This window comes from Maniola hyperantus, chromosome 7 (genome assembly GCF_902806685.2).
Source record: "Maniola hyperantus chromosome 7, iAphHyp1.2, whole genome shotgun sequence".
Taxonomy (NCBI): domain Eukaryota; kingdom Metazoa; phylum Arthropoda; class Insecta; order Lepidoptera; family Nymphalidae; genus Maniola; species Maniola hyperantus.
This window is the reverse complement of record NC_048542.1, coordinates 6,701,912-6,726,455: the sequence shown is the minus strand read 5'-3', so window position 1 is coordinate 6,726,455 and position 24,544 is coordinate 6,701,912. Positions and strand designations below refer to the sequence as shown.

The 24,544-nt window shown below is 39.1% G+C and overlaps 1 protein-coding gene across 20 annotated transcripts in view; it reads right to left on the bottom strand.

Annotated features, from left to right (window-relative positions):
* Positions 1 to 24,544, bottom strand: part of shot (dystonin-like protein short stop) — a 263,692-nt gene that overhangs the window by 21,632 nt on the left and 217,516 nt on the right. For 11 of the 20 annotated variants that reach the window (XM_069499573.1, XM_069499572.1, XM_069499576.1 and 8 more), the window contains 38 exons: positions 23,783 to 23,907; positions 23,356 to 23,555; positions 22,558 to 22,752; positions 21,735 to 21,959; positions 21,297 to 21,431; positions 20,578 to 20,817; positions 20,183 to 20,353; positions 19,552 to 19,878; positions 18,945 to 19,078; positions 18,341 to 18,533; positions 17,771 to 17,997; positions 17,307 to 17,451; positions 16,599 to 16,718; positions 15,809 to 16,006; positions 15,271 to 15,434; positions 14,854 to 14,953; positions 14,140 to 14,325; positions 13,506 to 13,624; positions 12,900 to 13,058; positions 12,192 to 12,423; positions 11,800 to 11,988; positions 11,504 to 11,658; positions 10,855 to 10,866; positions 9,708 to 9,933; positions 8,969 to 9,101; positions 7,539 to 7,662; positions 6,513 to 6,633; positions 5,759 to 5,916; positions 5,382 to 5,533; positions 4,735 to 4,975; positions 4,460 to 4,555; positions 4,164 to 4,346; positions 3,509 to 3,668; positions 3,150 to 3,227; positions 2,839 to 2,958; positions 1,851 to 2,123; positions 546 to 669; positions 95 to 231 (listed from right to left, as the gene is read on the bottom strand). In XM_069499573.1, the coding sequence (XP_069355674.1) occupies positions 95 to 231; positions 546 to 669; positions 1,851 to 2,123; positions 2,839 to 2,958; positions 3,150 to 3,227; positions 3,509 to 3,668; positions 4,164 to 4,346; positions 4,460 to 4,555; positions 4,735 to 4,975; positions 5,382 to 5,533; positions 5,759 to 5,916; positions 6,513 to 6,633; positions 7,539 to 7,662; positions 8,969 to 9,101; positions 9,708 to 9,933; positions 10,855 to 10,866; positions 11,504 to 11,658; positions 11,800 to 11,988; positions 12,192 to 12,423; positions 12,900 to 13,058; positions 13,506 to 13,624; positions 14,140 to 14,325; positions 14,854 to 14,953; positions 15,271 to 15,434; positions 15,809 to 16,006; positions 16,599 to 16,718; positions 17,307 to 17,451; positions 17,771 to 17,997; positions 18,341 to 18,533; positions 18,945 to 19,078; positions 19,552 to 19,878; positions 20,183 to 20,353; positions 20,578 to 20,817; positions 21,297 to 21,431; positions 21,735 to 21,959; positions 22,558 to 22,752; positions 23,356 to 23,555; positions 23,783 to 23,907 (6,277 nt within the window). Of the gene's footprint in view, positions 1 to 94; positions 232 to 545; positions 670 to 1,850; positions 2,124 to 2,838; positions 2,959 to 3,149; positions 3,228 to 3,508; positions 3,669 to 4,163; positions 4,347 to 4,459; positions 4,556 to 4,734; positions 4,976 to 5,381; positions 5,534 to 5,758; positions 5,917 to 6,512; positions 6,634 to 7,538; positions 7,663 to 8,968; positions 9,102 to 9,707; positions 9,934 to 10,854; positions 10,867 to 11,491; positions 11,659 to 11,799; positions 11,989 to 12,191; positions 12,424 to 12,899; positions 13,059 to 13,505; positions 13,625 to 14,139; positions 14,326 to 14,853; positions 14,954 to 15,270; positions 15,435 to 15,808; positions 16,007 to 16,598; positions 16,719 to 17,306; positions 17,452 to 17,770; positions 17,998 to 18,340; positions 18,534 to 18,944; positions 19,079 to 19,551; positions 19,879 to 20,182; positions 20,354 to 20,577; positions 20,818 to 21,296; positions 21,432 to 21,734; positions 21,960 to 22,557; positions 22,753 to 23,355; positions 23,556 to 23,782; positions 23,908 to 24,544 lie in introns of those variants that run through there. The other 9 variants (XM_069499585.1, XM_069499584.1, XM_069499586.1 and 6 more) reach the window with 5 other exon arrangements.

Here is a 24,544-nt window from a genome sequence, read left to right as displayed (position 1 = left end):
CGTTTGAATCGGCAATTTAGTCGTGAAATAGACAGACGCATTTTTATGTCAGTGTAGATAGTACACAGTTGTAGTTTTATAACTTAATACTTACGATATGTACCTGGTAAGCTTTACAGACACGGTCGACTTCATTCTGTCGTTTTTGCGTATGCTCCATTAGGTCCTTGTGGTCTTCTATAAGTCCTTCTAAAAGCTCGATCGATTCTGGCAAGGATTCCGCTTCCAGCGCTAGAAGAAAAGATGATCGAAATTTAATTTTATACATCTTTTAATATCACTGAGTACGAGTCTCCTCACAGAATGAAAATTATATCCCGCGAATTTAGAAAAGTTAAGGGATCTTCAATATTTCTCTCAGCGTTTGATTAATAGACTTTTAACTTTTCAGTATGGTCATATTTTTGCATATAAATATACAAAAAAAAACCCAATATAATATGGCTGGTGTTTTGAGTAGTTCGTGAAATAATTTTACAGTCACCTACTTTATGAGTTCCGTAGTCTACAGGCTAAATAGATTTTTGCGCAGTACATCAACTTACAAATAAGTGTGGTCTCGAGGCCGCTGAGCCACTGCAGTAGCTCCTCCAGAACAAGGTCCAGATCTTTCAGACTCTGTAGGTGTGTTTCCAGCTTGCCACCACGTTGCATCGCCCATTGCCATACCTGAACAAACAAACAAATGTATGAAACCTTTGAAATATGTTATACAAAACTAAAACTTTCCTTTTTATCATTTTTGAATAATATCATGTATGCTAGCAATCACTATCCATATTATAAATGCGAAAAGTATGTTTGTTTATTGGTTTGTCCTTCAATCAAGCCGCAACGCCAAAATGGTTATAGTTAAAGACCTGGAGAGTGATACGCTACTTTTCATCCTGGAAAATCTAAGAGTTCCCACGGGATTAGAAAAAAACTAAATTCAGGCGAACGGAGTCGTGAGCATCTGCTAGTATACACATAAAACATCAGTAATAACAAATCGGATTCGGTACGGGAACTTTACTGCAACAATTCTGCTGGAAAAATTGACCAAGCGATCCATTTCAATACACCAATACGGCATGTGAGCCAGTAAGAAAACTTCAAATGGTAAAACTTCGGCACCACGGTAACAACATATATACCGGTAGGTAACGGTAACGGTAGCAAGGCAATATAACGGTAGATGATAGAGATGTATTGTTAATTTCGTACCTGTCCCGGAGAAACTTTGCTAAATATCCGTACATAGGGGAACACGGATAGTGTGAACTTTGACGGCTTGTTTCGAGTGCCTGTACTTGTGCTCATTTTTGCAGATAAATGTTACGAATTTTTAACCAAGTTACATAATGCTTCTTAAAAACTCAACTCTAAACTACGCACTGCGGTTTAGAAAAAACGAATAGACATGTTAATCGTAAAGATTAATAATATATGAATGATTAAAAGTCAGTCAGCTGATTGATAGAGACGGCGCAATCAACATTTTGATAAGACGATTTATAGCTGTTAATCTTCCAAATCTTTATTTTGATAGAAAATTGCAAGGTTAGTGTAATTATGATGCAAACGAAATTATTTATCACAAGAAATCTACATTAAATATTTAGTTAAGAAGACATATTGATGCCAAAATTATACGGATGTACATTCAATACCAATAAACATTCCTCAGTATTTTAAAGTGCTGATGTCCAAAATCAAAAAATAATTATTGCAAAAGATAAGTATAAAAAAATGACAAACCTATACAATGTATTTATTTAGTAACAGATGGAAAAATTTCTAATCGGAATCACCAGTCACTTTAAATATTGCATTTGCACCTTTTAAAGAGAAGTTTCTTTTGTACTAACCTCATCCCACCGACTCTGTATGATTGTGATCCAGTGCTTGATGACTGTGACCGCATCGGGATGCGCCTTGCCAAGGATGGAGTGAGCGAGCGCGATGGTGTCGTCCTTGTCCTTCTGTTTCTCTGTGAGCTCGCGCGCGAATCGCTCGTGGTCGCGCAACTGTTGCTGCGTCTCCTGTTCGCCTTCGGGCAGTTGTCCAGAGAATCGCAGTTTGGTTTCCGCGTCCGAGAGCCATTCCAGAAGCATGTTCACTGATTTGTGGAGACGTTCCGCCTAGTGATGGAAAAAGACGGTGGTTAAGTGAGCGGATCCGGTGCAATATAATTAATTTGGACGACAGTTATGACATTGTGTTATTCATCATAACTCTGACCAAACGACTATTAATTAACCGTTAGTGTTCGTCCAAAATTAAAATTCAATTTGCTTTGCTTTGATAGTTACTTATATCAACAATAAAATCAACAAAATTCTCAATTTCCACACTAGTAAACAGTTTGATATTAAAAAAAACATTGTCTAAGTGGTTACAAGAAAAAACGTACGACGAAACAGAATTACTTGTAGGAATATAAATAGGTAGGTTAAATTTGAAATTTGTTATTTGTTATTAAAAATATACACATGTACACACTCACACATACATACACTCACTCACACTCACATACAATACACACTGATACACATATGTACACACACACACACATATTTTTAAGTTTCATATTCATATCATATCACTAAATTTAGTTTTGTATAAGTGTTTATTTGTTAATGATGGAGGAGGGAGAGCGGGGACCCTGAGATACAGGTTTTGCAAACTTACTTCAGGGTCCCTGGCACAATTTTAAAAAGACCTTTTAAAACAAATAAATCATTTCAAAATCAAATCATATCATACAAAATAGTGTGTACTGTAAAGAACGTAAAACAAAATAAAAAACGGCCACTAAGAATTCAACAGCTGACTAGACTTTTAGTTCTTTCTTACCTCTTTCAAGGCAATTTCTAGTCTGTGTGCCTTCTTCTCGCTAAGGCTTTGTACCGTATCCCACGCTTGCTTCAACTCGCTGCATTGTTTCTTGATTTGGACGGAATCTTCAGGCGGCACCTGTTTACATTTATAGCTTCTTTTAATCGCACGGTTTTGTAATGGTCAATTTTATAGGCGTACACGTAAAAATATGTAGTATTTAATTAAAGTTGTCATGAAAATGTTTGGCTTTCCCTTTGGTTTAGGGTTGTTTTAAATAAAACATTTTATTCTGATCAAGTCAAAATCATTTATTAATTCGTTCTTACCGTGGCTTCCAGATCTCTGCCGGTCTTCATTACGGATTGCATTTGTTGTTCCCGAGAATGAAGGTCCTCCTCAAATTGCTGAAACAAATAAGTAAAATAATCAACGACATACAAAATTCCAAAGCAACAAGACAATCTCATCCCCAGGAAATCAGGGAGCAGTTGATTACCGACAGGAAAGATTACACATCGATTTTTAGAAAGAGACCATCAGCTTCGTAGAGCGTCGTATCGTACCTATGTGACATTTTGTCGGTCACAATAACAGAGACAGTACTCTACGAAACAGTCATCTGTTTCTAATGTTCAATTTGTAATCGTTCCTGCCGGGTACTGCATATTCAGAATTTTTTCTATACCTTATGTTGTTCGATAAGTGCCATGACGGTGTCCAAGTCTCCGTGCACAGGAGAGTCCGCGGAGAGCTGTTTCTCTTGCTTCTTGAGCCAGTCGAGGAGAGCCGACATCGCGTCCTTGAATTGCCCCGAGTAAAGTAGGGCTTCTTCTAGCTTGCGTTGTCTACGGAAAAACAAACTTGGTTGGTCCACTATTGTACAACGAAACATTTTAAAATATGTGGTAAGCTAGATGCCCGCGACTTGGTAAGCGTGGATTTAGTTATAAAAATCCCGTGGAAACTCACAATTATGGAGCCAAAAATCTCAGTGGGTGCTAACCATTTTGAGTCACTAACCAATCACAAACGAAACTATGTTTTTTAATTGAATTACGATTGTTTTTTAAAAACATTTCCAAATTGAATTTCGTATGTTTTTGAAACATGTTTGTGATTGGTTAGTGACTCAAAATGGTTCACGTCCAATGAGATTTTTGGCTCTATCATATGTATGGGATTACGTAACAGACAGAGTTACACTATACTAACTTTATTCCGCGGATATAAACACAAGTCTTTTTGCCCGGAAAATCCCGTACCTCGAATCAAAGAGTTCCGACGATATTTGAAAAATCTAAATCCACATGGGCATCAGCAAGATAGTAGTTACACCTTACCTGTCAACAGCCTTAGAGCAAACGGTAGTCCACTTAGTTTTGAGATCAGTGAGCATGTTGCGAAGTACTGGCTCATCGGTTTTCGGAGCCTTATCCTTGAGTTGCTTGCCTACTTTGCTGGTCTGGTCGTAAACTGGCTGCTTGGCTGCGAGCGCTTTTTGGAACTCTCGGTGTTTGTTTAACCTAGAAAAAAGTTTCCTTTCTAAGTTGCAAGAAGTGAAAAATATTTCAAGTTGGGCAACATTTTGACATCTTTAATAAAAAATTAAGTAAAACTGTTTGATAGATATCATTACCTCAGTTTGATTTTTTCAGGATCGTTGACTGTCGCTTCCGAGTTGAGTTGGTCCAGCTGCTTTTCAGTCTCTCCCAACCAGTTCATCAAGTTGTTCCTGAATTAAAATAACTTCGATGTAAAAATGTTTTTTGAATTTAAAGCTTTTTAATGTACTTAAACAAACTGCCAACGCAATAATGTTGGCAGTTTGTTTACATTCTTTCTCCCGTTTCGTTGGCCTTACTTTAACTAACTATTAGCTTTGAAACATTAGACGACTCAAGCGAAGCTTACCACATATCATTGAACTCCTTGGCCTCCTTGAGTCCATGGTCTAAAGCTCTAGTTCTTTCAGCTGCCTTGGAAACCACGCGCTCCCATCGGTGCTGTACGGATACCAGCAAGTTCTTAATGAGGATGACATCCTGCTTCTGGCTGAAGTACTTGAGGTGGGTTCCCTTCTTGTCCAGTTGGAGCATGGTTTCGCGGTGTGTGGAGACCTCCTTTTGGAATGCCTTGTGCTCTTCGACTTGAGCTGTTAAGATAAAAATTTATTGGAAGTTTTTCACGATGTAGGTAGTTCTATATGAATATTGTAAAATTAACGAATGTTGAAAATTCTTGGCGTCGACAAGTGGTTTAGTTTTGCACCAAAATTCTTTGCGCTGCTTGGACTATAGAAAAAATGCAGGCGTGTATAAGATTTGAAAAAGATAAATCCGTATTCTTGGAATCATCACAATCATTTACCTGACATTGTGACTATTTAGCAATTTTGTTGTAAGTACACAATCTCTAAACTGAATTGACAGGTCTAAATCTAGTGGTATCCTTTTCCGGTAAGTGCATTATGAAATGGATAGCAAAACATTTAGATCTGTCATTTTATTTTATTGTTGTTCAAAATTGACTTGTCAGTGTTGATAACGTTTTCTACTTACTGAGCAACGTTTCCATGACCCTCGAGACAGGTTTGGCGTTGGTGAGTGTTTTCTCGGCAGTAGTGAGCCAGTCAACGAAGGCCTGAAGCGCGTCGTGGAACTCCGTAGCTTCTTTTAGAGCTATTTCCAATTTAATCTTCTTGTCCGATGCCCTAGAGTACAAACATTTAATTTTAACCTGAGCTTACGATTAATAAGTACGTGTTCCAGAATTTTTGAAAATTTCACCCCCTCAAAAATCAAACAGCTCCCACGGGATTTTAAAAATTTAAATCCACGCGATAAAAGTCGCGGGCATCAGCTAATATCTGAATAATCTCACTTGCTATTTATATTAAGTTATGGTGGAATTTATATCCTCATGGCTGAAAGTTTACCTGGATGTAACGTTGTCCCATCGGGATTTCAAGTTCCTCAAGTTGAGATGTAGCTGCGAAGTCGGGTTGGGCTTCTCTTGTCTCTTGATGTACTCCTGGCCTTGCTGCAGGACGGCTTCCACCTTCGGCCTGTTCGCTTCGATCTCATTGTATACCTCCTGTTTACATTTACCACGAAACTGATTAATTAATGATTATACAAAAAAAACGGATTGTACAGTAATGCAATGGAATGGGCAGATACCAAAGTATGGGTTTAATAATGCTATAATGCCTCAAAAATAAGATAATATACAGGTGGTTTCAGGTAGACCTCGTTACTACAGTGGTGGGGATGTCTTTGCGCTTATAAGTATAGGTCTAAAATACCGCGCGGGAGCTCTTTTTTTCCTGAAGAACTGTACGAGTTTCTTATACGTAGATAATTATGTTGTATCTCTAAAAAAATGCCAGGTCTATGTATTGATGCTGTCCTTTTCATAATGCTCCTTTCGAAAAAAGGATAGCACTAGATTTTAAGACTTGTTAATTTAGTTTAGAGATTGTGTACAACAGAATTAGCCACATTATCCCTTGTACGACTTCAAAAATAAACCTGTTCTATTTTGGATGGTCTCCAGTCCACTTGACTCAATAACCTCAAGATTGTAGTTTCGGAGGCCTGAGGATCCATTCAGGCTGGATGCATTCTATTTAAAACGTTTTAGATCGACTCGTATTAGCACTGAAAATAAAAAAGGAGAATATGACTTACCATAAATCTCTCAAGTTGTTCAGTTGCGGTCTCAGGCAGACCTCCCACTGGTTTGGATGCTGCGATCACACCATCCACTTCCGACAACCAAGACAGTAGATCACCGATCTCAGCGTTGAAGCTGTCGACAAACACTACATGAAAAATTTTCACAGCAAAACCCGAACGACCTTATGGGTTTAATTTATTACAATGACGCTTCACATAGAAAATACAACAAATAGTTCACGGTAATACTACGATAACATTCTATTTTTTGAACCAAATGTGTTGGTACTATGGAAAAATGGAGCAGTATCCAAGTCCTACTCCTCCTACTTGGTGAATAAATAAATAATAATGACTTGATATAGTAGGATCGGTAGATAGGCTCAAAACCGTTCGGGATGGCGCAATACTCCCTCCGGGTGATTACGTATCTCGCGACAGGCTTGCAACAGGCGTAAATCTCGCGATCATTGCTGTCAAACGTCCGGCTAGAGAGAAAAAGCAATAGCCACAAAGCAAAATAACAAGAAGAAGAGATACAGCAAATTAACTATTGTATTGCTACTGCTGTCGCGTTGCTGTCGCTACTGCAAAGTTTTACGTAATCAACCCGCCTAAAAGCTTTTTACCCTGGCATTGGGGCGAAGTAGACTTAAAACAGGACAAAACAAAAATAGTAGGAAATCGTTAGATGAGGTGAGACAATGTGGCTAATTCCATTGTACACAATCTCTAAACTAAACTAAAATGGCACGTCTAAATCTATTGCTATCCCTTTCATAATATTGCTTGCGAAAAAGGATGGCACTAAATTTAGACCTGTTAATTTAGTTTAGTTTAGAGATTGTGTACAAGAGAATCGGCCCCATTCATGAATCAACCTGATTGTAGGTACACAGAACTAAAATGACCTGTCTAATGTATTGCTATCCCTTTCGTAATGTTCCCTGCAGATAGAAGACAAAAGATAGTAGGTATATAGATTTAGACCAGTTAAATTAGTTTAGAGATTGTGTACAAGAGAATATATTTGCATACCTTTGAGCCTCTCGCAAGGCATCTTCCAATTCAGCCTGTCGGTCTCTGGCCTTTTGTTGTAATTCCCGCCACTTTCTGTTCAATGTGGCCAACTTGTCTGCCGTTTCTCCTGCTTCGTCGGAGCCTGATTTTAAAATAAATAGTATAGCTTTGTACTGAATAGAATATTTTGTATGATTTAGGAGATTAAAAAAAATATTTTTGGGTAAACACTTCACGGTAGATTTATCTAAATATATAAAAGGAAAAGGTGACTGACTGACTGATCTATCAACGCACAGCTCATACTACTGAACGGGTCGGGCTGAAATTTGGCATGCAGATAGCTATTATGACGTAGGCATCCGCTAAGAAAGGGTTTCTGAAAATTCAACCCCTAAGGAGGTGAAATAGGGTTTTGAAATTTATAATGTCCACGCGGACGAAGTCGCGAGCATAAGCTAGTCGACATATAAACATGATTTATATCGAGAAATTATAATAAGTGTTTAAAAGTGCAATGACTTAATATACATACTGGAATTTCTTCCTTCATGTTTAATACACATTATACAGTATATACATTATGTTTCTGTACACTATACTCCATTGCCAAAAAAGACCTTTACTTTACGAAAATGTAGTAACTAATGTTATGATTATGTAGTCGAGGGTTTTTTGAAAGATTGTTACTGTTTTTTTATGAAGATGGACTATGGGACATCACAGTGATCACACACAAAAAGCTTTAAGCATTAGTGCTTACATAATGGTTTGTCGGGTGATAAAAAATTTAACGCGGTATAATAACGGATTAACCGTTTTTCAGTAGCTTATTTAGTTAAAACAGAACTAATATTATCTTAAACTGAGTAATCTGTTTACTCATATTTATCATTCTGAGATAATTTGTAGTTAGTTAACCAGTAGTTAGGCAGATTTGAAGCTAGTATCCCTGATAGGATCCCAACAGCAGTGTCCTTATGACTTCAGTCAGTGAATTCCGAGAAATCGATAATTCTAGGTACTACATGTAACTCAAGATCAAAATAATTGTACAGTACGTATGTACATAGTACAGGCTGCCAGTGCTGGTACTCAACGTAATACTTTCCTTATACCAGCTTACAGTATAATTAAATAATAAAGTAAAATATTATGTACTCAACTTATTTTCTTATCTCATTATCTTTTATTTCTTAACGGATACCATACTGCCGTGGTAATAGCGATGGCAGTAAGTGAGAAGAGGCTGTTTGAGACCCAAAAACCCAGATAGGAAGAAAGATCGTTTGACGAACAGTCCATATATGTACCTAATTAAAAATAAATCGAAAAATCCGACAGCCCTGTCGATCTGTATGCCGTCTGGATCACCACGACAGCATAGACTTCGCAAATGATATGATAAAATAGGAAGTAATGAAGAAGCACTGCGTGGCATGACATACCCGTACCCTGCTGTACTATCTGCGCGCCGGCCTCGTTCAGCGTGTCCACGCTGGCCTGATGCGCTGCGATGTCATTGACCAGCACTTTGAGCTTTGCCAGCTCCACTTCCAGGATTTGAGGATCTCCAGCCACCTGATCACAAGCTAAGTTTAGCCACATCTCCGACATTATATACAAGCTAACTGATTTAATTACCATTTCCTACTACCGGAACACCGGCCTATCCGCACACGATTTGTGTGAGTGTATGGGTAAGTATAGGGCTGATAGAGCAGAACACGGCTGAGCAAGCCAATTGAGCGGAAGCGGATGAGCAATATCAGTGCTTCTTGCTTGTGTGACAACAAGTGACATCCGAGTGACGCTAGCGACGTAGTGCCAGTAGCTGTGCCATTACGTTGCGATGGTAAATTGACGGAGAAAGTGTCTTTTCTACGTCATTTTATCATGATAAATTCATCGCCAGCCCCTACTAGTCCAGGCCCGGGTCATCTCTCAGAACGAGATGGGTTTAGGCTATACCACGCTGGCCAAGTGCGGAGTTACACACTGCACAAATCTTTGAGAAATTTACAGGAAACTCCCAGCATGCAGTTTCCTCACGATGTTTTCTTTCGCTATTAAAGCAAGTGACATTTAATTACTTAGTACGCATATAATCCCGAAAAATTAAATGAGTGTGGCCAGAATCTATCCCCGGTCTCCCGCAATAGTCTCGTCCCATTATGTGGCACTTACCGGTGTAAGCGTATCGAGTGTGTCGCTGGTGTGTTTGATCCAGGCGAGCGTGTCTCTCAACGCATGCTGTAGTTGTCCAAGCCTCAACAGAGCTCGTTCCAACTGCTGCTGCCTCTCCACCATGCCGCGCAGCAACGCCGCCCAGCGCGTGTTCACTTCGCTCAGCGGTTGCTTGATCGCCGCCGCTTGCTCCGACGACGTGCGTTCCGTGAGCTCTGCCGCTTGCCTAGCAACGACATTACGACTATTGTTTCGAACAAATCTTTAATAAACAACACGGTGCTGGAAGCCAGGCTCAAAAAGTATATGCGTGCAAAATGAGATCACACTCGATATTTTAACTCTGGCATGTCAAAAGTATGGTTCAGCTTTAAAATAAGGACTAAAATCGTAGTTTTGATATGACAGTTGACACATAGAGTTAAAACGGCGAGTGAGTTCTCATTTTGTACGGAATATATATTTATTACCCTATTCAAACGCTAACAGACATGACTTGACACCTCTCGCTAACTTCGCTCAATTGTTGAAATAGAGTACATTCCAAATATAGAAAGTTCACTCCGCAAAGACGTTTAAGTAATAAATAATTAGCGACTCAATAAACTAAATTTTCAACGCAATGAAGTGCAATTCAGCTCGCATAGCACTGCTGTCTAAATCGAACAGACGCCTCTGCTATCTCGTAAACGCTATCTTTTTATTGTCTTTTAATACCTACGTGACGTGATGCCATCGAACATCACAGGACCAAGGAGGTCCAAAAACCGCGTCTTTTAGCATTTGAGAGGATATTAGCCAAGCAAAGTTATAAATAAAATTTATTATTAAACGAGACGACATGCGATTTGAGGCGTTATAAAAAGGTCAACTTAATTTCAGCGTTATTTTCAACGCGATTTATATTAGGGTTAATAAAAAGAGAAGCTTACATCGACACAAACAAAAGTAAAGATGGACAACTAATAAGAATTCGGACATAAGACATCATACTATGTCTATCTTTACAAGCGCTATGCACAGTCAGAAAAAATATTATTTTTGGTTTAAAGTTGGTTTTCTGTCTGTACAAAGATAGAAATAGACAACACTATATTTAACGACAAACGAACAAAAGCACACTCAAAATGTGTATTAATATCCTTGCCTCATTAAACTTCTGCTCATCAGGACGGCGCGGGGATGGGCATAGAAAAACATGATTAACACGGAGAATTATTAGTAACATTACTAAGTGACATGGATAAAGCAGTTTATCAAAAGGGTGAAACACTCATATTTGAAAAACTATCCAGTTACTGAGAGATAATTTCAAATGAAGGCTAAAAGGCTACTGATTCTAATAGCTATAATGCTTCTATAAGTCAATTAGATATTTATTACATTTAGCCTCCATATGAACGATACTTATCCATCACCATCCATAATTAATGGTAGGTATAGTCCGTATAAAATGACTTTTCACGCGCAATTGTAACTCTATTGGTCAACTGTCATGTCAAAAGTACGGTTAACCTTTAAAACAAGGACTAAAAAAAAAATCGTACTCTTGACATGAAATTTGACAGATAAAGTTAAAATGGCGCGTGAGAAATCATTTTTTACGCATTACACTTAAACTTTAAACGATCTAATCCATATTTGTAAAAAATATTTCTTAAAAAAAATATCCCAAAAGCCTACATTTATTTTTAGACTATCCAAAAAAATGTTTCTATATGAAAAAAAACTGTCCTTTATTCTCGGTAACTCTTAGATATTAAATGTTACTGACGTAGGAACACGTTCTGTCTTACCTATTGAGAGCTTCAACCTTCACCATATGCGGATCAACCTCCTGTTTGAAGGCCGCCAGCTGCGAGATCTGGCGTTTGACCGCGTCGATGTCGGAGCCCAGAGGACCCATACGAGAGAACTTTTCCTCAGCTTTGTCGAGGAACGCTAGAAGATTCTAGAAGGACATATAAAAGTGTCACTTCACACTGAATCATTTATCTTAGGCCAATTTTGCAAAGAAAGTAGAATAATGACAACAAAGTTTGAAATAAATATAAAAAATGGAAATATCTACAAAACTGTGTTACTCTCTAACCTGTAGCGTGTCATGGAACTCCATAGCTTTCTCCATGGCATCGATGAGGTTTTCCTCTCTCCTCGCGTAGAGCGCTGTGATGTTGTCCCAAGCGCTGTCAAGATCTTCCATATGCTTCTTGACTTCAGGCTTTTCTGGTTCACCGCATATTGACATGAGGGTTGAACCCGTTTTGCGGGCTTTCTCAACCTGATTATGAAAATTTATAAGGTGTTTTATATGGGAAAGTTGAACAATATGTCAAAGAACATTGGGCATTATGTGACCATGTGGCCAAGACCGCAGTACGTAAAAATACCTACAAGAGTTCATCTAGCTTAGTTAGTACGTCTAACAATTGACAACGAAGATGAAAAAAGATATCTCTAGAGGGAGTTAGAGGGAGTGCATACCTCAGGCTTGGTGTGGTCGATCTCGTGTCGGATCTCCTGCAGCGCGACTTGCTGCGCCTGTATGGCGGAGGGCTGCGCGGCGGGCGGCGGCTGGGCTGCCAGCGCGTCGGCCAGCTCGCTCAGCGCGGCCATCACTGTCTCCAGCTGCTGCCAGAACTTCCGCGCCACTTCCAACGCGCTGTCGAGCGATTGCCCGCGTTCGCTGGACGCCTTTTGCACTTCGGCCCATAGTCTGAAAAAATATGGATGTTACTTTTCTAAAGTTAAAGCTAAAGTTGCTAAATTTCACAGAATTTAAAAAAACTTTTATCTATGCGAACAAAGGCGCAATCAAAAGTTAATTACATAAAAACACCACGATAAATATGTACTGAAACTGTAAATAAGATACAAAATAGGAACTACAATTGAACCTTGGTCAATACCAATGAGCAATGAACATAATAGTCGTACGACATGATTCTGATAATTAACCCACAGGACCCCTATTTTATTAAAGAAAATAAGTTTCATGAAATTTTGTCTTTTTCACATTCCCAAGTTCGAACTTATCTTAAACTTCATGAGCGACAGAATCAAAGGCTTTTGTTAAATTTTTATTTCAGATACCTGCTACGTAGTTCTTTGATTATTCTAACATTATAGTCGATACTTTACATTTACAGATGTTGAAAACACAGTATTCTAATGATTAATGAATTAATTTACTTGTTAAGCTTGTCCAGTTTGTTGCGAATGTCCCTTACAGCCGGGTCGCTCTTGTTGGCCTTCGCCATAACATCGCTGGCAGCCCGTTGGACCGCACGATACGCTTCCTGTCTCTTGTCTAAGTCTTCGATTAGAGCGTTGTTTTCTTCAATTTGGTCTCTGTTGACAAGATCGTTTAAGTTTTGTTAATCCCAAAGAATTTCAATCTCGAATAAAGGGGATATTTGTTTATTTTAACTATATGGGCATGCGCTAGACTGGAAACATACCAAATGATGCAGTCTAAGGTGGATCTTGCCTACATAAAAGATGTCTATTCATTCTTCTTTTGAAGGCTGTATATTGTAACTGACGGGGAAAACGGAAGCCAGAAGGGCATTCCATATTGTAGCAGTACGTATTAGAAATGAAGAAGCAAATTGCTTTGTAAGAGTCCGTAGAATTTCGAATAATATGTAGTATGTAATCACTAGAGTCAATTTAATGCCATCCTAATCCGCAAAGAATATAATGAAAACAGAAATGGTAGATACTTAAGAGTTGACAATTAGCTTAGAGTTTCAGTTTAGCCGAATTAGAACCTTAGTATTTAGAACTTGTACTCACTCTATCTTATGTGGATGCGCGGAGACAGGTTCGGCGCGTTGTAACTGATCCGCGGCTCCGGAGAGCGCACGCACCATGCCTTCTAACCTCTCCGCAAATACGGACGACTCTTGTAGAGCCTGTGTACAATTAAAACATGAATTGGAGCGCAAACATACTAATAAAGTTATAGCACGCGAACCAATATTCTGATACTTAACAAAATAAAATTGTAGAATTTCCTAAGACGCTGTAGCTTGACAGCTACAGTGTGATGTTGTAATCGCCTCTGATTGGTCGAAACTCGCTCACTATAAGCTACAATGGTTACAAGGACACCAATTGAGCCAATTCAGCCAATGACAACTGGGACAATCCCAATTGTTGTGTGGATGCAGCTTTCCCGGAACGACGACGGACGTATGTTATGTTAGACTTTATAAAATAAACGCGCACCACACAAGTATATTGATTCAATTAAGGTGGGACTTTCGCAGTTAGATTAGATACAAGTAAAACATAGTGATACTGTAACAAGTTTGACAAATACTAGTTACATAACTTACATAATATAACCTGATATACATTTTGGGCCAGATTTTATGTGGGCAAACTTTTGAATACAAACAACAAAAAAGAAATCAATGTCCATTACCTGTTCGAGCTCTTGCTGTCTCTGCCTAAGCTCGGCTCGGAGAGCGTTGTATCTGTCGCAGTCGTTTTCCACGATGTCCTGCACTTTGGCGGCATCGTCTTCACCGCACAGTTTGGAAAGTGCTTCTCCGGTCTTTATAAGCTTGTCTACGAGCGGCTTGTGACCGGCGATAGATTGTTGCAGCATCTATAGGGAAAACATTTGAATGTATAGTATGTGTGCCTTCAGTGAAATCGGGGAAAACTCAAATTCGACACTTTTCAGGAGAGGCAAATAATACAACTCATAATGCTTTATAGGATCTTAAGAGTTTTTTTTGCCTCTCCTAAAAAGTGACAATTTGAAATGTTTCCTTTTGTACTGGAGGAACACAAGTATTATGCAAAAGAATACTTTGTGATATTTGTACGAGCCTTTTGGACCAGAAAAATGTATCTTTTGTTTCTGCTGAAACCTATCCTACTGGAGCAGTAGCGAAGGTCTTGGTCAGCCAACACCCACGATACAACGATGGCGAAACGGCTCTCAATGCTTAATAACTTCTTATGAATTAACTGTTTTTGATATTTGCAATACATATGGTCAAACTGGCAAAAAAACATCACATATAACGTAAGTTAACTTTCTAAAGATGATTTTCTGTATTCGAAGGTAAGCTCCTTTTCTAAGAGGAAGTCTTTGGTCAGCAGTGGGACAAAAGTACAATAAAATTACCTCGTTCTTATCTTGCTGCTGTGCGATATGGTCGGGTCGCAGAGCCGGTAACGCCAAGGCGCTTACCGCCTTCTCCATCTCGTCCAGCCATGCAGACAGTCTGTATGACAAGGAAAAATTATCATTATGTTACACTTGTGAAAAGATTTGATATAATATCTGTCCTGGATAGTCTGAAGAGTGGACAAATATCATTATATCGGATGCCCACAAATATTGATGTTGTGCTTTCTGAAAACAGTTTTTAAAATATGTGACCTATCTTTTGGGGTAAAGAAGCCCGCGAATATAATATTGATAATGTACAAAGGCGTTGTTTTCCAATAATAAGACGGCTAAGTTCTATAGTTTATACAACATATTTTACTGTATATTAATTAATATCTTACACGGTAAAAATATTACTGTGTTACTTACCCATTGTGCGTGTCGGCAAAGTGCTCCGCCAATGGCAGAGCTTGTTCTAAGGCCGCTAGCCGCGCAGCACTGAGTTGTCCCACCTCTTCCATCATCTCTTTCAACTCCTCGCTTCTCTCGCGAATCACTGCCACCTCATCGGAAGATTGGCATTCACGGAGGACCTAGAAACGTGTACATGGTTTAAATCTGAAAAACTTTGTATGCTAGATTGAGATCTATGATATGATAGATGAGGAAAAAAAAACTGAAATTATAAAAATACGGATTGATTTCAAACTTAGGGCCAACGCATACAAAAGAAGTGGAGTCAAGTGAGTCTTTTGGATAGCAATTTCATGTACTTTAGCATATGACTGAAATTGGTATAAAAGAGGGACAACACGCGGTGCATTTCAGTGGGACGCGCACTACCGCTTTTAAGGCAAAGTAAATAAAGCTTGTTGGCTTAGTTGTTTACTAGAGAAATCAAAACAAAAGTAATAATCAAAACTGAAACATGAAATTTAATTAATTCAACAAACAAATGTAGTTATACCTTCTTGGCTTGGCTGAGCAAATCTCTTGCGCGCACTCGCTGAGCACCAACATCATCACTGAGCGGCCGTTGCTGAGCGAGCTGAGCACGGAGGACGGAAGCTTCGCACGCGGGCGGCTCGGCTGCACGGAGCTGAGCATCCGCCGCCCTGAGCCATTCCACTAGTTCTTCCATATCACCGACTACTTCCAGCGATCGCTGTGGACAAATTGTTGGTTAATGACATTGTTACATTAAAGATTGTGGCGCCTAGTTGTAATAATGCATATTAATCGGTTGCGATTCTTAAGCAAAGTTAAGTCGGTAACTGGATGGATGACCGACTTTGGAGGTCCTAATTTGGTCTTTTTGTTTCGTCCGTGCTTCGGAGATCACGTTACGTCAGTCCCGGTTATTGTCACTATTATCTGATAATACCTGTAAAAATATAAGAGCCGAAATCTTCTTCTCTTAGTTTGTTGCATGCGGGAGGATCTGGGAATCCATCGCGTTATTATACCAAGAAAATTTCTATCTTTATTAGAATAATGGTGAGGGGTTACGATCCTCAGCAATGAAGAATACCACGCAGAAAGAGAGAGAGACATAGTTACCAAGAATACCTTCATCACACCACTTTCATCTTCGTTTTATAAACATGGAGTTATTGGTTTTGTTTGTAGGATGGAAATTAATGTGTTTAAGAGGGTGACTGCAACATCTAGATTTATTATAGTGAGAAGATTGATCAGTTTCATGTCATCAGGTCTTGGGTACTGAAACTTGCTTCCACCTATACCTATTAGTTTACCTTCTTGCTTAGCAGCAATCGTTCAGCCTTGCGTTGTACTTGTTCGGCGATGGTGTCGAAGCGGCGGTTGTCGCGCGTTATTATTCCTTCCACGTGCGTCGCGCCCTCTCCCGGAGATATCTGGTGGACACAAAAAAATTCTTACACCATTTTCACGATCAGTATATTAAGACCCTACGATCTGATACTTTAGTTAGTACAGAGTAAAAGAACAATAATGAAGGTAGTGATGTCTAGCTGTTATGCTCACACAATATATCAGTCGATAGGTCTGATTAAGCAATGTTGATCCAGGGGAATCTATGATCTAATAATTTAGTTACAATAGAGTAAAAGAAATGAAAGCTCTAGTCTAGCTGTTGTAATCGCACAATATATCAGTCGATTGCTGTCATAAAACAATGACGATCCAAGTCTGTGACTGAATGGGTGACCGACTTAAGATTCGTCCATGCTTCAGAATGTACATATGTTAAGCGATTCATCCCGGATAATATTATAACGCCTGATAAATATCGTTATCCAAGAAAATGTTCTTTTGGTCCTGAATTACTCGTTAAACAAACCCTGTTGCGAAAATCAGAGTACCAGTCTTCCATTCTTGTTGTAAAAGCTTGCAGCTTTTCAAATCGATTCAAGATAATAAGTAAACTAGTTAGTTCAGGCAAAAAGCTAAGGCGTAGGAGAAAGTGGCAGATAAAATCTAACCTGGCACAGCTGTGGGCCCACTTGGTTGATGTTATCCAGCAGAGGCCTGAACTCCTGCAACTCTGCCTCTAGCCTCAAGATGTCCTCCTCGCGCGGATCCACAGATTGTAGACACGTTTCGGCGCTCGCCATCCATTCTGTTAACCTATAATAATAACATTTTAGGCTAGAATACGGCAATGCGGAGTGAAACATTTCTTTCTGTTGAAAATCGTTATATGTTATTGCTAGCCGACTTACTAAACGGAGGAATTGAGAATGGACGGATTTTTTTATCATATGCAAACAGATATGCATTACTTAAACCCTACGCTAAGGTTTATTAAAATCGGTTTGATAGAACCTGCGACAGCAAATGCGGTAAGTAACCGATTCAGTCTAAGATGAAAGGGGCATTCATTTAAACCTATACGGGGTATCAGTTTCTAATGAGTAATGTGGATTAATTTCAAAAGTATACTCACTTTGAATGACTATTGTATAGCTGCTGCACTAAAGGCAGAGTCTCAGAGGCAATCCTCAGCAAGTCTGCACCTCTGGACGTGAGCTCGTTGAATCTCCTTTGCAACGCGTCTAGTTTGTCTTTTAGTTGCAACGCCTCGTCTCCCGAGATGTGTTTCATTAGTTCTAGGCCAGACTCCACTGTGCTGTCTACCGCTTCTTGTTTGGAGGCGATCTCTTCGGTTTTTTCCTGTAGGGAAATCGATAGTGTAAATTTTGTCATCCTAAATACATATTTTAACCTATAAGCATAATTAAGACTCGATGTCAAGTAAATTGAATCCCATTAAATGTTATGACCATTTCAGGTCATATTATTTTGTCGGATTCTGATCAGACCAGTCGACAAAATTCAGTCGCAAGATTAACTTTAATTTTTTCATTTCTGTATTTAGCTCACCCTATCATCTAGAACAGACAAATATGTATTTTAATAAGACTATAAAATATAACAATCAGAACTCGTTAATTGGCCAAATACTCCTACGATATGCTAAATGGTTTTATAGTCATCTAACCCTAGAGATACTTACAGCCAATTCATCCATTTGTCTTAGCAACTTCTCCATATGTACGGGTAGGATCTTCCTCTTGGCCAGGTATTGTTCCATGCCGTCCATCCAGGCGGACAGGTCCTGGTACGTCAGCACCAAGTGACGCAGACCCTTGCGAGAGTTGTCAAGAAGCTCGCCAATGTTGAGACTGTGGTCTACCAGTGCTTGGTATCTAGAGAAAAATTCCAAGTGATTCCGATGTTTAAGAAATCTAAACATGAAACACTTCAACTAATAAGGCTAGAGATTGTATGTGATCACCACATAACATGTGTTTTAAGCAATTAAATACCACTTGCTTTAACGGTGAAGGAAAACGTCATCATGTCTCTGCCTGCCTGAGAGTTCTCCATAATGATCTTAATGGTGTGGTTTCCCACAAAAATCATCCAGCGACTATATAAGTCGCTTTGCGTAGCATTATGTGGGTATCTATTGGCTATTTGTTAGGGATTACTTACAATTTATTATGTGACTTTTTTACTTTTGAGTTTTATTAAATGAGACATGTTTAAGAAAATTGGCTTCCAAGACTAAAAGTATTAATTTATTCATGGTTTTACTATTTCAGGTTTTAGTTTACCTGTCAGTAGCGGCTTGGAGACGGTCAGCAAGAGTGGTAGCCTCGTCGTCTCCCACGAGGCTCATGAGTTGCGACGCGGTTTCCGTCAGTTGTTTGAATGGAGGTTGCTTCGTTAGTATGTCATCATGTACCAGCTAAAATAAAAAAAATACATTATTGAAATATGTGTACCATGTTCAAGAAATGTAGATTCGGGACGGAAGAAATGAACATGGCCATAATTGAATGAAAGGTACGTATTTGAAATAAGCGACTCGAGCTCCTTTAGCACAGTAATGTGATAGCTATTAGATAGCTAAAACGCACAGTTGCAGCAAAAATACCATAAACTCAGTCAATTGAAAATTCGATGGTATCAATGTGACGATCAAAATCATCTTTGATTGGCTGACATTCTCGGACTTTTGACTAAAATGTATAGCTGCAGCAAAAATAACATTGACTTTGTGCTAAGGGGCAGAGTTTATATTCGGTCGTGAGCTGTTAACTCAAAACTGTCATACTGTGAATATAGCATCTGACAGTTTTGTATGAGGTTGTCAAAACGTATCTCTTGCGTTAGTGTACACAATATGTGAAGAAAGTTTTACAATCAGCGATAAATTACCTTGTGCTCTCGGATCTTCTGCTGGATCTTTTCCTCATCAGTCGGCACCAGCTCCAGAGTTTTCAACTTGCGTTCCGTCACTCCTAACCATTCCACGAGCGGTTGCAATTGTTCTTGGAACAGTTTAGCCACCTTCATGGCCTGTTCCAAATCAAGCATCCTCTGTTGCGCTCCTTGCGTCAACCCATCGAATCTCTGCATCAGGCCCTTTAGTTGTTTTTCTATAACTTTTCTTTCGGCGCTGTCGCAACCGGCGGCCACTTCGTTGCCCATCGCGAATAGAGACGACATAGAGTTTTGGCGGTCCATTAACATCTTCTTGAGGAACTATGAAACAAAACGTGAAAATGAATATCGTTATTTAAACTCTATAATTACCTATATCACTAGCTCACCCATTTTACCCATATTATTAATGCGAAAATGTGTTTGTTAGTAGGTTAAATGGTTTGTCCTTCAATGTTCCTGCATGGATATAGTTAAATACCTCTAGAGTGGCATAGGCTACTTTCTAGCCCAGAAAATAAAAGAGTTCCCATGGAGTTTAAAAACATTAATTTATAATTAAAACGCGGACTAAGTCTCGGGCATCAGCAAGTTGTCAATAAATCTTGAGTAGGGAGAAACGTACCTTTTGCTCCTGTAGTTGCGCCTTGACCACCTTATAATCGGCGGATGGTGGTTTCTGGTTGTTAACCATGTCTTCCGTATCCGCCAACCATTTCTCGAGTCCCGCCAATGCTTCAGCGAATTTGCCCGATTGGAGCAATCCCACATCTAGACGACGTTCACGTTCATTCATCTGTAAAAAAGCGTGTTACATTATAATTGTCATAAAGGTTTAATAAAGCCTACTAGTTTTTTTGTCTTCAAAATATGAGTTGCGTAATTCACGACTGATAAATCCACACAATATAGGACTTATTAAAACGTACTTAGCATTATTTTAACACATTCAGTTTCAAGAAAAAGCGTGTTTGACCATCTAATGACAAACGTTATTTTCCTGGGTATGGAAAAACTTACCTTTTCCTTAAGAGCATTCCACCGGTCGTTCATCTTTTCCAGATCCTTTTCCAGCTGTTGAGTGGAGACCCCTTGAAGCGCAGAGCGTACAAGGCCCTGGCCGATCTTGTTGCAGTGGGACACGTTCACACCCAAAGGTTCAAGTGTCCTTTGTTTAAGGTCCGCGAAGTCCTTCTGTTGGACGCGAATTTGGTCCACCTCGGAAGATACCGGCTTCAAGCCTCTTACTTGTTCTGCAGCCTGAGTTGAGAAAAAGAAAATATATTAATGCTTATTGGCAATATGAAAATATACCAAGCTACATTGCATTGATATGCGAACTTTACATTTGAAACTTGTCTTGTTATTGTACATGGTTCTAAGTATAAGTGTTGTAAATGCTAGTTTGTTAGCTTCAGAGCTTTGTCACATCAAAATCCTCAGTTGCTTACGTATTAATTTAAGATTTTCTATTAGTTGAGAATTCATTAATTCATCTTTTGTCAACTTATGGGATGGTACATGGTAGGTACATTTTGGCATAAATTGGTTCAATTTCAGATTATGAAATGAGGACCTCGAAACTAAGTAAACAGAGTTGGATGCGGAGTTGGATCTTAAAGAGCGTAAGGAACCAAAGAAAACCTCTGACATGAGTTAAATGGAAGTGGTCAGGATCATCGGCAATGATGACTTGTACGCAATGTGCGGGTGGAATACATAAATGTCAATTGGGTTACCTCATCCACATCGTCCATAACAGAGTCGTATGCCTTATAGAAGGCTTCCAGTTTGCTAAGCGTATCGTCCAGGTCTTGTTCTTTTGATCGCGCCCTTTCATCCAGTTTGGCCAATTGTTTGCGGATGCCTTCCACCTGTAGAAAAAATGTTTATAAACATATACGAAATTTCATCATGTATAAAAGATGACTGATGTAAAAAATCTGGTAAGTAAGGAGAAACAATTAACATTCCAATCCAACCCATCAGCTCGCATGCGTCCACTGCTAGACATAGTCCTTTTCAAGAGCCCGCCATTACACACGGTCTTTCCTCATCCACTCATTTCCTGCCAGCTTCTTCAGGTCGTTGGTCCAAGGGGCTGGAGGTCATCCTACACTTAACGTTCATACAAACGAAAACATTGTTAAACTTTTTAGTCTGGTAAAACTGCTAACCTGATCTCTGGCCTTTGAAGACTCAGCGAAACCACTATCGACCAAGTTTTCGGCAGCTCTCTCCGAGTCCGCCACCAGATCGTCAGCTTGCTCCAATCTCTTATAGAAACGTCCCAAGTCGTCCAACTGCGCCTTCACCGTCTTTATCTCGCGTCCAGGCGCCTTCATAGTTTCTAGCTCTTTTTCTAAGTCGGTAAGATCGTGGGATACGCCTTTCACTTTTTCCTGTATAACAAGTAAATGTGTGAATGAATATTTAATAGTGAAACTCATCCTAAAATTTAAGCCGAAAAATATTCATTAACGTGTTTTTGACACACTTTTTCCATAATAACGGTAAAAAGAAGAGAACCTTGTGTATAGTAATATGTTGTTCACCTAATTTTTGAAATTTCCACAAATAAGATACCTATTTAAGTTTTCAGTCACTTGCTATCTTTATCTTATATTAATGTAACATTGGATAGACAGGCAAAAAACTTTATTACCCTACCATAAATCAATAACAAGATTATAGATATAGATTAACTAATTAACAGAAACCGATCCTCAAAACTTCCACACATTGTCACTGTCAGTAGGCAACAACACCAACCTTGACCCATTGAAATGAGCACAGTTTTGTTTATACCACTTTTGTTCGCGGTTTTATCTACGTAAAATTATCATATTGTATATTAGGCTCTTTTGAACAAAGATCATCATAAGTCTAAATGTAAACGTTTAAACTGCGGATCCATCTACATCGGATTAATGGCTTTTGGGTGATGTTCGCAAAACACATAAACCACCAAACATTGAGTAGATAAATAATTAATCTCACCTGAAATTGTGAGAAAGCAGCGGCTGCTCCAGCTAATCTTTCCCTGGCGTCTTCGGTCTTGGCCTCCAAGTCTTGCAGACGCTCGGCCAGCGCTTTGGCTGTCTCTTCTAGTACTGGTCTAGCACGATTGCCCGCTTCAGGTCCACCGTACTCGACCGCGAGAGCCACGATATCATCGGCTGCCATATTGACGCTCTAAAGAAAGAAATATTTAATTGGATCAGTTACTTTATTACATTAGTTATTTACGTTATATAGTTTTGCGTTTGCCGACAGTCTTGTCTGATACAAAGCAATGTTTTAGATTAGAACGCGCTTGAATAACATTTTTTCTCTTTCGTAGATGATACTCAAGTTATCTATGAAAGGAAACAGAGACGCTGGAATGACGTTTCACTCATTGGCGGTTCGTAATATTTCGAAATTAACATAAAATTGTTTAGGATTTTAAAAATTACAATTTGTTTTTTGGAAACAGTTCAGCAAATAATTGAATTTTTGCTAGAAAGAGTTTCAGTGGAACCAAAATTATAACGAAAAAGTAGTACGCGACAGGTTTAAATGGCAATTGGGGAGGGAACACCCCACACAGCCCCCGCAGACCCGCACAGCCCCCGTGATAACCTGATGCGGACGAGCGCGGGTGTGCCGGGCATCCCCCGCCTCATACCCCGATCGCCAATTCAACCAGTCCCGGAATGTAGATGGGAACAATGACCAATGCAAAAATTGAAACTGTGTATAGACAATACTAACATAGTTCAGCCAAATGCTACCGAAAAAATTTTTGCTACTAACCTGCAGAGGTGCTCTCAAAGCATGCACGTGGTCTACCAATCGGGCGACCGCCTCTCTGGCTGCCGCTGGCGGCGCGATCAGTGCGGCTTCCAATTTCTCTTCACATCTTGCCAAAGGAGCTTCTACAGCGCGGACCTTTTCGAGGAATTCACCGAGTTTTCGCGCCGTGGACTCGAGGTATTCCACTTGCTGGAGTACTTCTGCACCAAAATAATAATGGTTTGTTGAAAATTTAAAATTTGAAATTTTTAACTTAATCGGACACTTACAGAGCTAAATAATAGGATTCAAAAGCAGGGTTAAATAGAGGATTTTAAAGCAAGATGACGACTAAACTATAATGGAAAAGCACTAGGCTATAGCATATTATAGCAATTTATGTCTAAAAGAAGTAAAATTAGATTTCTTATGAGATAAAAGAACGAACCGTTGTTGATCCTGTCCCATCTCTCTTTCATGACATCCAGTTGTTTTCTGACGATCTCTTGATCGACATCGCAGGCGGAGATGAAAGTTTCACCAAGCGTCCTGTTGTTCTCGTACTCTCCAGATCTGTACAAATATTATAAAACTTCTTATGAAAATGTGGGTTACATTGTCATACATTGATCATTTTTTAAATTTTTCCCTCGCTTTATCCATCAGCTTTGTCCTAAATAAGACGGGTACGTTTTATCTGGGGTTCTAATATACCAAAGTTAGAGCAGTATTTAAGTGTGGCTACATTCTAAAATCTCAGCTCGTCAACTGATTTTAGCTTGATGTATACATAAACAAATAAACAGAATACCAATTTAAATATTTTAAACGTGCGTTTCTGAATGTTGGGCCCTAAGACTCCTAACTGAGAAGGACCAAAACAGCCTCCTAATTTTTGAACGAAAGCTAAGTTAAGGATATTTGGCGATATTCAGAATAATAGGCTACTTGACAATTTTTTTAAGTTGGTCTTAAATGGTTAATATTTGTCCTATTATATCAAAAAAATTAACACTATATTTTTTTGCGCCCTAAAAACCGTAAAACTTTAATTTAAAAAAATATTTTTCTTAGACAGGTGAAAACACTGTCGGCCATGTTTGGCCGATAGATTATCTGTGCTCTGACGTCATGCATTTGTAAACAACAGTATAACCGTGGTTATACTGTTGTTTACAAATGCATGACGTCAGAGCACAGAGACAACAGT